This window comes from Mus caroli, chromosome 10, assembly GCF_900094665.2.
Source record: "Mus caroli chromosome 10, CAROLI_EIJ_v1.1, whole genome shotgun sequence".
Taxonomy (NCBI): domain Eukaryota; kingdom Metazoa; phylum Chordata; class Mammalia; order Rodentia; family Muridae; genus Mus; species Mus caroli.
The window spans coordinates 104,240,418-104,252,871 of record NC_034579.1 but is presented as its reverse complement, the minus strand read 5'-3'; the positions used below and the strand labels follow the sequence as shown (position 1 = coordinate 104,252,871).

Genomic DNA, 12,454 nt, shown 5'->3' with positions numbered 1-12,454 from the left:
TGTAGACCAGGCTGGCCTCGAACTCAGAAATCCGCCTGCTTCTGCCTCCCGAGTGCTGGGATTAAAGGCGTGCGCAAGCCCGGCTCAATCGAGAATCTCGAATGCATCTCATCTAGAGCCTCTAATGTACCCAGCAAGGGTGGCAAACGTCATGATCTTGCATTTTGAAACAACTCTTAACTCAGTTTCTCCTGAATAAGTGACCACTTCAAAACTCTGGGTTCCCCCTTCACTCATCCACCGTTTCTTTTGGAATTGGACTAAGCTGACAGAGAATGAGGCTATTAAAGGGCAATCTAAAAAACAAACAAACACACAACAACAAAACCTACACAACTCTAAAAGGAAGTGTGTGGAGGTTGTTGCTTCCTCCCTGTGCAGATCCAGAGAGACTTCAAAGGAAAGTCATCCTTCAGGAAGGCTAATCTGACCTCTGCCATTAGGGCTTGAGTGGGAAATGTCGCTCCCAAAGCCCATGAGTTGGTTTCGCCTTCCATGATGCTGCAGTGTTAACAGGCAGGGCATTTGTGAAAGGACTGGGGCTTGAGGCCTTTGAACTACAAGGAAGTGGTAGGAACTTCAGGACTTGGCATAGTTGGGGCAGTCCCTGGAAGGGCATATTTTGTCTCCATTATTTTGATTCTCCATCCCTCCCTTCCTCCCCGCTCCCTCCTCTCTCCCTCTAAATCCCTTCCTACCTCCATGATGTGAGCAGCTTTGCCCCATGATGCTCTCCCCTCCCCCCAGCCTGTGATGTGCCACACCACAGGCCCGGAATTGATGGTGCCAGTTACCGTGGAAACATAAACCAAAATAAACCTTTCCTGGTTTTAGGACAATTTTACCTGGTATTTTATTACCGTCCCAGGAAGTAAGCACACAGGCAATGCAGAGCTAGCTTCTTTCAAGAGTGGGAGTGTCCTACCTTCACGGGACAGCATTCATCTGTATTTAAAAACGAGAATCAATATCAGCTCTCTACAAGATAACTTTGCTTCCTACAAGTCTTAAGTCAAGGATCATGAAAGACAACGATGTCTATAGAAGCCGTTAACACTAGAAGAATACTTCCTCCAGAGTCTTTGCCACGTATCCATTTTGTAATGCTTAATCTCCTTCGTAGGAACCAAAGACTGGCCTCAGTGGGTGGGAGAGTTGAATGACTGAATTTGAGAACCTGTCTTCCAAATATGAAATTATAAGTTGAGTGTCATTGTGCTTTGACTCAAAGCGCCTCCCCCACAAATCTCATGTGCTGAACACTAGGTTCACAGTTGATGTTAGAAGGGAGTGGAAACTTTAGGAGGTGGGGCTGAATTGGAAGATTTTTGTGCTGAACACTTAAAAAGGGTGTACTGGGACTCTGGCCCTTCAGTGGCTGCTATGAGACAAGCAGGTTTGCTCCCACCATGATGTTGAGTCTTGCCACTGGCAAAAACCAAACCAAGCAACCAAATACCTATCAGATGACTATAGACTAACTGCAAAGCATTGCAGGATAAGTCTTTTCCCATTTTAAGTTAATTATATTAGGTATTTGGTCACTGTGGTGCAAAGCTGACTGGACTACCACAGCTTTACAACTACAAATATTCTTCCATAAAGCCTTCTGGTCTAATCCACGAGCATTCTGACAGCACAATAACCATGCATATTTCTAGCTATCTTCCTAAGATTAGCTGTCAGGTCAACCAGGCATTGTGGGGGGACCCCGTCACAAGCCTGTGGAACTCCCTTAAGACACGTGTGGGGATGCAGAGCTATCTCAGGATCACTGTCTCTGTGGGAGGGGACAAGGTTTACAACCAGGCGCTGTGGAGTATCTGGATAAAGTCTTGGAGCCAAAATAGGTCATGACAATCAATATGCATGCACAGCACTTCAGGTCTCTGGCAGTGCTGGCCTCTCGGACAGTCCATGCTTTTACTTACACACTCCCTGGTGACTTTCTGCATCAAGAAGCTCGATGCACACTGGTTCCTAGGGAAGGGTTCGAGAAATAAAGACATGGCCCACGGTGGATTTCCTCCTTCAAAGGAAAACAAACGGAAGGTGTCAGGAGCACATGGAGGACGGCATCCCCATTTGGGGTTGAATAGGAGAGAGAAGCTGAGGGCAAGGCAGTGGTCTGAATTAGGGCTGAATGGGCAAATTATACATCAAAGGGATATGGAGCACGGGTCACAGCTGTGCTCGTTTAGTTTTGCTTAGTCTGAGACAGTCCATTGGTTTATTATTAAGTTGGTAGAGTGTTCAGTGTGATAGCGCTGAGTTTATGCTTTCATCTCTCCTTTCATGTAAAACCAAAATGCACTGGGTGGTGTTTTGATCCCAGTGACTCAAGGCCTTTGTTGTTTTGTTATTTTGAGACAATGTCTATGGAGCTCAGGGCCTATAATCTCATGTTGCTATTTTTATATTTAAATTTGAAAAAAATGACTTGAATTCCATGGCATGTACTATGTAGCATTCCTCTCAATCAGATGTCCCATCACCCTCTCAGTCTATTCTTTTCTTCCTTCTTTTCTCTCCATCTATTGGCAATTCCCGTGCCTATTATCCCCCAGGGTACTGTCCTTGACTGTAGTCAAACCTCAGCTACAGACAAGCCCACATTCCCATTCACAGGTAAGATGGAGTGGAAACCCTATTTTTTCCCTATGTCAGCTAACGGAAGTGCACGTGTCCCTTTTTGGAGAGAATGAGCAGTTCCGGATCGGGCTTACATTGCATTCATCCATCCCGTTGTTTTCGGCTTGAAACGTGAATCCTGCGACATTTCTTTCCTGTATAGCATGAGTAAATATAGATAGTTCTTTGGACAGAAGATGTTAAAATGGGGAAAATGGCATCATTTTCCTCAGACAATTCCCTACCAATTCATGAAATTCAGCTCAAAACATTTGAAATAACTAATGCCACACACCCCAGAAGATAGTTTAAAATAATGCGTCCTTCTTCTTAAGAAAGTCCTGGGGAAGTTCAGGCTGGATGCTCAGTGGATGCTGCCTCTAAAGAGAACAATTACTGCTCTCACAACTATTTAGAGGTCCATGGTGCATGGGTAGGCAGCATACAGTAACAATAGCTGTGGAGACCCACTGGTGCAGTTACCAAACCAAGAATTTCAGATAAAGCATTTTAGTCCGTACGGGTCAGTTAGGAGGTACAGGCAACTGGGAAAGTGAAAGACTGTTTCTAGTGAGAGCTGCTTCCTCACCAATGGACAACCTTCCTAAGCCACACTCTGATCACAATCAAAAGCCCCCGAAGATCTCCATGTTGGAAAAAGGGTACAAGGAAGATGCTTGGATTAGAAAAAAAACCACATATCTCTCAGTACCATAGGCATGTCTGTCCCTTCAGGGACTAGAAAACTCAAAAGTGGTTAAACACTAAGAAGCCAGCCAGTCCAGGGGTTAAAGGGATTAAAGCAGTAAATGGCACTTGCACAGGATCTGAGTTCAAATTCAGTTTCCAGATTCATGTTAATCACTGTCACTGTGTGATGACAGTCATCCATCGCCTACAACCCACCTCTATCCCCAGGGGAATCTGATTGATGCCTTTGGTTTCCACAGGAATGAAAACACACACACACACACACACACACACACACACACACGAGAGAGAGAGAGAGAGAGAGAGAGAGAGAGAGAGAGAGAGAGAGAGAGAGAGAGACAACCCCATCTCTATCCCCAGGGAATCTGACTGATGCCTTTGGTTTCCATGGGAACCAACACACACACAAACACACACACACTACACATATAGCTAATTAAAAATAAAAAATAATAATTTTAAATATAACCAACCATGAGACTTTCAGTAGAGGAGAATATGTTGCTGGTGCAGGCAAGCCATTTGTACTTGAATTGTTTTCATTAAATATATTTCACAGCCCCACCCCCAAGTGCCCCAAAGCAAAAGCATCTTGGAAAAAAATAAGTATTGAAAAAAGTTGATCAAGTCTAAAGCTAGATGGCTAATGGTTTTGCTACTTCAAAAATGTAGTTTTTCATACAGACACAGCAGAGATCTTTTGCTGGAATAAAGGCAGACCCGCCATAACAAAGTGGCCCCAGAAGGCAGAGGTATGACAGTCCATTTCCCCCTCCCACAGGTCTTGAGTGTATATAGTCCAGGGGGTTGGAATGACCCTGCTTGATCATCTAAGCTCCACCCCGCATTCCTGTGCCTATTATCCCCCAGGGTACTGTCCTTGACTGTAGTCAAACCTCAGCTACAGACAAGCCCACATTCCCATTCACAGGTAAGATGGAGTGGAAACCCTATTTTTTCCCTATGTCAGCTAACAGAAGAGCACGTGTCCCTTTTGGAGAGAATGAACAGTTCCAGATCGTGCTTACATTGCATTCATCCATCCCGTTGTTTTCGGCTTGAAACGTGAATCCCGAGACATTTCTTTCCTGTATAGCATGAGTAAATATAAATAGCTCTTTGGGCGGAAGATGTTCAATTATTTAGTGCCTAGTGGTTTGAAGATAAAAATGGCTCACGCAGGCTCAAGAAGACATAAGGTTGATAAAGGTTCCTGGAGGAGGTGTGCTTGTGGGAGGTAGGTTTACATGAGAGGTCACAAAGGGTCAGTGGAGGTGGCACATTAGCCTCCTTTTTCTTCCTGTGGCACAACACACTGTATTTCCAAGCAGCTAGCTGCCTCCAGGTATCCAGTCCACAGACACTAACAATGTGACACCGACACTCTCGCCATTGAGCAGTGAGGCTGCTGAGTTCTCTTCCCTCGCACTTCAGCTCACCCTGTGACCCTGCACAGAGAAGTCCAAGTAAGCTCCACCAGCCAGAGACCCAAGAGGAGTAAGACACTTTACTAAGTACCCAGATTATTTCTCATGCAGCACTAGAAAACAAGAAAACGATCTTGACTTTAAATTTGCCTCAACATCCCCGTAGAAAGTAGACAAGTGTAGAAAGTGCACAAGAGCATATCAGACTCACTGTGCAGCCTAGTATTTGCAGTTAAGAATTTATTTATTGAATGAATAAACTAGGAGCATGTACTTAGGGACATGGGNTGAGATAACACTGTTACTTAACAAGCACATTTAAACACTGGTGTAAACAAAACATTATTTTGGGTGTTACAATTACTAAAAGGAGAAGACCCTGTCCTTATTTATGTCCCACATTCTTTATTTCAGACCCATCCTGTAACTTAGTTCTTACTACAGATCCCCTCAAATCCCTTGTGAAATTTAATTTAATTACAGCTAAAAAATTATGCTGGGAAGTGATAGCGTTTGACTTTAATCCCAGCACTCGGGAGGCAGAGGCAGGCAGATCTCTGTGAACTCAAGGCCAGCCTGGTCTACAGAGTGAGTTCCAGGACAGCAGTCACACAAAGAAACCCTATGTTGAAAATCTCCAGGGAAAAAAAGAACCTATTTAAGCCAAGGATGTAAACACCCCAGTTTAACTCTGTAACGATCACTGATTTAACAATATCAATGAGGGATAAAACTTTAATTTTAGTATTATTTTAGAGAGCAGTTCTACATCTTTCTGTTTTCTATCCCCCCCTCCACATGCGGGATTTCCTTCTCAGTTGGTCTCACTTTGCCCAGACTGGCCTTGAACTACTGACCCTTTAGCCTCCACACTTCCAGTGCTAGGGTTACAGGCACATGCCGTCACACGTAAGTGCTTTGTTCTACACTTTCTGTCCTACCGAGATTTTTTGTCCTTGGAAATTTTTAAGAAAATTATTACCCCATGAAGTTCGGTACGAGCACCATGTGGCTAATTTATTCACCAAATATGCCCTGAGCATACTCTTACGGTAAAGTCACTATGCAAACTGGAACACCAGGTGCCAAACTTTCAAAGACAACTCAGTTTACCGAAGTCTGACTACTGCAAGACTGAAGAATATTCGAAGCAATAAAATAGAAAATGAAGCAAAAATAACCTGACAGCCAATTAAAAATTAACAGAGAAGTCGTACTGTGATTTAATGTAGATTCATTCATCTATGAATTGAGATCATCTTCCCTATTTCAACAAAATTGAAATAATGCATCATATGGCATAAACTTTTAAGGCACTGCTATATGTAACATAAGATCTGGGTTCTGTATGAAGATACTGTGGGGCATGACACACGTTTGTACACATGTGTGAGTGTGGTATTCAACTGCAAATGCACATATGGAGGGGGGAGGGAGCTGACTTTGGATGTATTTCCTCTATTGCTCTCCAGTTACTTTGAAAGAGTGGGGTCTCACTGAACCTGGAGCAATCAGTTGGCTAGCCTGGCTGGCAGGCACGCTCCAGGGATCTGCCTGTCACCACCCTGACCGCCATGCCCAGCGGCAGGGTCAGAGGCATGCTCCTAAGCCTGGCTTCTGGGTAGATACTGGAGACCCAGACCCAGGGTCCTCAAGCCTCTGCAGCAGACCCCTTTCTCAGAGCTACCCCTGGCCACTACAATCTACAAACAGTATTAGTGGAAGGCTTTCAAATATAAAGATGTTTTTGTTTTACTTTTCCTAAATCCGGTCAGAAGCCAAAGTCATCAACCTACCTAGTAACTTTGTAGAAAGTGCACAAGAGCATATCAGACTCACTGTGCAGCCTAGTATTTGCAGTTAAGAATTTATTTATTGAATGAATAAACTAGGAGCATGTACTTAGGGACATGGGNTGAGATAACACTGTTACTTAACAAGCACATTTAAACACTGGTGTAAACAAAACATTATTTTGGGTGTTACAATTACTAAAAGGAGAAGACCCTGTCCTTATTTATGACTACATACACAATAAAGTGACAGGGAAGCACTTGTGATCTACACTAGAGATAACTGTCAAATTATTTGTTGCTACTTAAAATGGCAAGCACTGAAACAAAGAACTAGCAACTGCATGGAATCCTTACAAGACTTAGGAGCCAGGAGGAAACGAAAGGAACGAATTCCCCATCTTTTCTGGCACTAACTTCTCATTATAAAAGGTGAATTCACAATGAATAGTCCTATTTTTGAACAGGTATTCAAAGGTACAGATTTTGGAGTTATTTTCTGGGGTGTGTGTGTGCAGTGCCACAGTGTATGTGTGGAGCTTTGTGGAACTGGTTCTTTCTTTCCAATTCAGGTTGCCTGGCTTGGGTGGCAAATGGTCCTACTTGCTGAACCATCTCCCCAGCCCCCAACCAATTGTTTTCAATAACTAGAAATAAACCAAATGACAACCACAAGGAAAATTAATTTATATGCTTCTTACAAAGAAAATTTGACTTTTATTTACTGCTTTACAGAAGAGATAACATTTTTATTCATGTTCACAAACAATGTAAGATGGCCTGTGAAGACCTTGTTCAAGTTGGGAGATTACATGACTCTATGACATACAGAAAGTTCAAGGAAATGAAGTGGAAAAAGGTACAGAAGAGGGAGATATAGAGGCAAGCTCCCTTAGACACAGACTAGCGCAGACCAGAGACACGGAGACAGATTTAGCCACTTTTTGTTCCATAGAGCTGATACCTGTTGTCTGAATGTCCACCAGACTCAATGGACTTAAGGACTGGATTGACTTCAGAAGCCTGTTTTAATATTTAGCTTGAGCTGAATACATTTTTTTCCTAACGTTTAGTGTTTGTCTGCGAACGTGTATGTAGAACAGAGGACATGTCTCAGGACTTCACCCTCTCCTTCCACCCTGGGTGTTGACCACAGGCAGTCAGGTTTGCCATTAGGGTTAGGGTTAGGGTTAGGGTTGCCCACTGAGCCATTTCCCTGGCCCCAGACTGAAAGTTCGAGCAACAGAAAACTGAGTGTTAAAATTCGTCTTCTGATTCTTGGTCAGCAGCTTTCTGAGGTTGCCTCTTGATGTTGATTATTAAATCAATGGTTAATATTTTCATCAAACACTGAAGAACTGAAGTTAGTAATTGGTACTTACCAGCTACTGACTCGAACCCTGATTGACCACTTACCATGGGTTGACTGGCTTGCAGTGCATGAAGAGACCGCATGTATATGTGTGGGAAACTGTCCTTTCCCTTCTTAGGCTTATAAAGGATTTTAGGGATGCCTAGAAGAGCATCAGCTATTAACATACTGATGACAGTTTCATCTGACTGTTGGCATTGTTTGGCATAGCTGAGAAGGTAGTAACTCATCAAAATCTCAAAACTTCCACCTACTGGCAGCACACAGCCTGCCGGCACAGCGGATGAACAATAACCCTGACAAGTACAGGTATCTAGTGACTTGCGCATCACTGGCGACGTGTAACCCTTTCCGGCATTATCTGAGACCTGTAAATATTCGAAAGAAATTTCTGTTCTCGTGTCTTCTGCTGTAGGACTTCCAGTGGAATGATTCTCAATTGACAGGTCACAGTTATCAATTATCCCGCTTCTTTCTGGAGGCAAGCACTTCAGCATTTCATCTGTTTGGGATGGAGCTATTGGTGTCTTCTTGTGTGCTGACCACGGCTTACCTGCTATCAATTCTGTATCTGAAGCCCCCAAACCTGAACATACTTCTAAATGTGTTTGAGCTTCCAATTTATCAGTTTCTGGTGAGTGATTACGCTCTCTGCTATTGTCATAAGCAAGAGGACTTGGGTTACATTGCTGTTTGGTTTGTATGATGTAATTTAGATCAAGGTCAGTAAATAGCTGCCGAAGCATCTTAAATGCTCCGTGAAAAGCTCTCTCATGCTGTTCAACAAGACCCAGAACCGGTCCACAAAGGACCATGCAGTGAGGTATAAATGCACATGTGCTAATCAAGCCAATATGAACATACCTCTTGGATCTAAGGAGGAGGGGCTTGCAAAACTTCACCAAAGTACTATCAGAAATTTCACACTGTGAAGTGACCTCTGGTAGGACACAAGGAGAAAGACCAGTGATTCTCTGGACAAGGGAAACTTCTTCAGCTGATAAACACTCCACCACTGATATGCTATTAAGTCTCGCACAGTAAATAACCAGGTCTGGTTGCTTCACACTGGTCAGGAGCAGTTTTACATTCTGACTACGCAAGTAGTTCATTACTGTTTTTGTCCTGTCCATGATCCAGCACTGAGATGCCTGAAACTGTGTTTCTGAGTTGAGAACAAACTCCGAGCCAGCCGATGAAAACAGAGGCTGGAGGATTTCTGTTACTATCACCATCCTAATGTCACCATCTGCTGGGCAGTACACAGAAAAGTCTCTGGGAAGCACAAGGCCACCTATGATTCTAGAATCTGAAACAGGAAGGCCTGTCACGCCAACATTCAACTCTGCAAAACAGTGGTCCAACAACTCAAATACTTCAAGCCCACTTTCACAAGCCATACACTTGAAAACGTAGTCACACATCAACTGTGAAATGAATCTGTGATTGTTTCTTCCCACTCTTCCACAAAAGTATGCTTCCAGGAGCAACTCTAGCGAGTGCCTGCACAGTTTTCTTCCCTCAGCGGATGAAGAAAAGACAGACAGGTAGTGCCTGCTTAAACTCTGGTCTACAATACAACCTAGGGTTTGTGTCTGAAACGTTTGCAGAGCCTGGGAAATAGATTTCCACTGACCACAGTTTTTCCAATGCCTTTCATGGCTCTGAATATTTTCAGAAGTGAATGAATCTTTTCCTTTTTCCCCGACTGCATGAAGTCCTCTGAGTAAATGGCAAAGAAAAATAATAAATGTCTTAGCACCATCTCCTGTTTTTTTAAGGTGACTGGAAACACACGCCACTATCATCCTGTATAGAAAGGGAAAAAAATAACTCAGATTTTCTGTGTTAAATCCACATTTGTATAGCTACAAGGCACACAGATTGTCCTTTTGACCTATAGCCTTCGCTTTACCTTTCCTTTAACTACTTCATTCAGGGATGGGAAAAGAGTAAGATGTGTTCTGTGCAGGTGATGAGGTTTGGGGCTCGGGACTAGTAGTTTGGGCAGCTCTCTGAGGTCTACACTGGTTTTATCCAGGTCCAAGGCCTCAGGACAGGATGGGAGGTTGAGGGAGATGCGCGCCTAGCGGAGGGCAGGAGAAGTGAGGTACCTGGCTAAGGGATGTTCTAAGTGCAGCGCCTCCAGGAGGCAGCCTCCATCCCTGCTAAGCAGCACTTCGCCGGTGGGCTTCGTACACAACACTTGGCCGCCCTCGGGCCCCACGCAGCGGTTCGCGATGCTCTCCAGCACCTCGGCCACCCGCAAAGCCGCCGTCACCGACCCCTGGGACGCCATGGGTAAGGAACCGCGGGTAACGCTTCCGTTAGGTCAGGCCCGCAGAAGGGCGGAAACGGAAGAGGCGGGGAAAATGGCGGAAGAGCCCAGTGCCCCTCGGTGGGGTGGAGCCCGCCAGTGGTGGGCGGAGACTCGAGTGGTCCTGGGACGGTCCTTAATTTCCTGGTTCATAGCCCGCCGGCCTCTCTGGCCACTGCACCGGTAGGTCTCTGTAGGGAAGGGCTCCGGTGAGGGGGCGTGATTACCGCCCCACCTCGAGCTTACTTCTGTAGTGCCCCTGTCGTGTCATTTGCTCTCCTTGCCTTCAAGCAAACGGTTTTAGGATGCAGGACAGACGGAGAGAGCTTGGGTATAGCCATTTCTAGGCTCATGGCTTCCGCTGGGGTGTGCTACCTTGTCTGTGTTCAGGTATGGACGAAACCCCATCTAGTTAAACCACTTGAACAGAAGTAGATGTTTGCCTTTTATTCACATCGATGATCAATCGTACTACTGTAAGATTCAACACACTAACCTCGTGTACTGTATACCATCCCAAAGCAGAAATGTTTCACCCAGTAAAACACAGAGGCTTCAGGGAGCGCACGAGCGCTGGATTCATAGCTAAAGGGCTCCTTTCAACCATCCCTTGCATCCAGAGACCATCTGTGGTCCCTGCTTTCCTCATTTAAAACAAGTTGGAGTAACATACACTAAAACAAAACAAAACAAACAAAAAATCTTTTAAAGTTCCGAGGTGGATAAGTTAGTTTTTTTGTACCGTTTCTAACCCGAAGTACAGCCAAGTATTTGTCATTTACTCACAAAATTCTCATGGTGGATCATTACTTGGGCTGTTATACCCACAAGAAATGAATGCAGAACAAAGCTGTCAATGTTAGCAGGAAAGTGATCTTGTAGATATTCAATGACGTTTTTTTTTTTTTAAAGATTTATTTATTTATTTATTTTATGTATATGATTACACTGTAGCTGTCTTCAGACACACCAGAAAAGGGCATCAGATCCCATTACAGATGGTTGTGAGCCACCATGTGGTTGCTGGGAATTGAACTCAGGATCTCTGGAAGAGCAGCCAGTGTTCTTAACCACTGAGCCATCTCTCCAGGCCCTCAATGACGTTTAACACCGACAGCAGTGTCCTTACCCCACATGGGCAAGAGGATTCTGAGGGACAAGTTAGAATGAGCCGAAAGGAAGACAAATTCAAGAGTAAAGCCTTCCTGAGGTTTACTCAATAACTCAGTAATAAATGACTGGGAGGAGAACAGCATTTCAGTGTCTAATGATACTGCTTCAGTGTTTTTTCTTGGTTGCATTCATCACTGGGCATTATCTTTAGACTGAAATAGTGGGATATTTCAAACATTTAAATAGTACAATCAAGTGCACTGTGTAGTCGTGATTCAGGAGGCTTTTACCTGAGAAAGACAGACGGCCTTTATTCTTACTGTGTAGTTTTTGGGGTCATTTAGATATGCTGAACCTCATCTTTAATGTATGAAATATGTATAATCTTCACTTACTTTAATATAAAGTATCAAGTAAAACATATATTAGAGATTGTCAAAATTCCTGTCAAGCCTGTACCCATCTTTTTCACACACACACAATAAAAAAATTAAGAGGATTAATTTAGTACATTATGCATTAATACATTATATCAAGAGTCACTGGATCACAGATTGCTCTTTTAAAAAAGTTTATTTAGAATACCTACTTGTAGAAGTTAACATAATTTTACAGATCATTAGAAAAATTCTTTTCTCTCTGCAAACATGACAGGTTAGGAATAATAGATTAGAAATGTATACATTACAAAACCGCCTGTGACTATCTATACATTTACTATGCACCTTAAGAGAATTCTACAGTGTGCTGTATTTACACTGCAGGTGAAAACACACTTATATCCTATCATACAAAACTGACCAGTGCTAGTGCTTGACTTTATAAACCCATTAAGTGAAGTATTTAAAATTAAATGTGTATTTAACCCAAAGCCAAAAGTGGGAATAAATCCAACTGAGGGGCTGTGGCTCATCATTCAAATGGCTCATGACAGTTTTTCAGATAAAGAATATCAATATTAGCCGGGCGTGGTGGCGCACACCTTTAATCTCAGCACTCGGGAGGCAGAGGCAGGCGGATTTCTGAGTTCAAGGCCAGCCTGGTCTACAGAGTGAATTCCAGAATAGCCAGGGCTATACAGAGAAACCCT

General features: G+C 43.6%; 1 protein-coding gene across 1 annotated transcript; it reads right to left on the bottom strand.

The window, feature by feature from the left end:
• Window positions 1-7,290: 7,290 nt before the first annotated feature.
• Window positions 7,291-11,113, bottom strand: Bbs10 (Bardet-Biedl syndrome 10). The gene is made up of 2 exons (XM_021174690.2): window positions 10,049-11,113; window positions 7,291-9,743 (listed from the first exon to the last, which is right to left on the bottom strand). The coding sequence occupies exons 1-2, from the start codon at window positions 10,231-10,233 to the stop codon at window positions 7,820-7,822; spliced, it is 2,109 nt and encodes a 702-aa protein (XP_021030349.1). The 5' UTR covers window positions 10,234-11,113; the 3' UTR covers window positions 7,291-7,819.
• Between the last annotated feature and the right edge of the window lie 1,341 nt (window positions 11,114-12,454).

What these genes read in the sequence shown, in the direction of transcription:
- Bbs10 (XM_021174690.2), bottom strand. Translation starts at nt 10,233, where the DNA reads ATGGCGTCCCAGGGGTCGGTGACGGCGGCTTTGCGGGTGGCCGAGGTG. An exon ending in TTAGAACATCCCTTAGCCAG is followed by an intron (nt 9,744 to 10,048) that starts GTACCTCACTTC and finishes CTTTCTATACAG; the next exon opens with GATGATAGTGGCGTGTGTTT.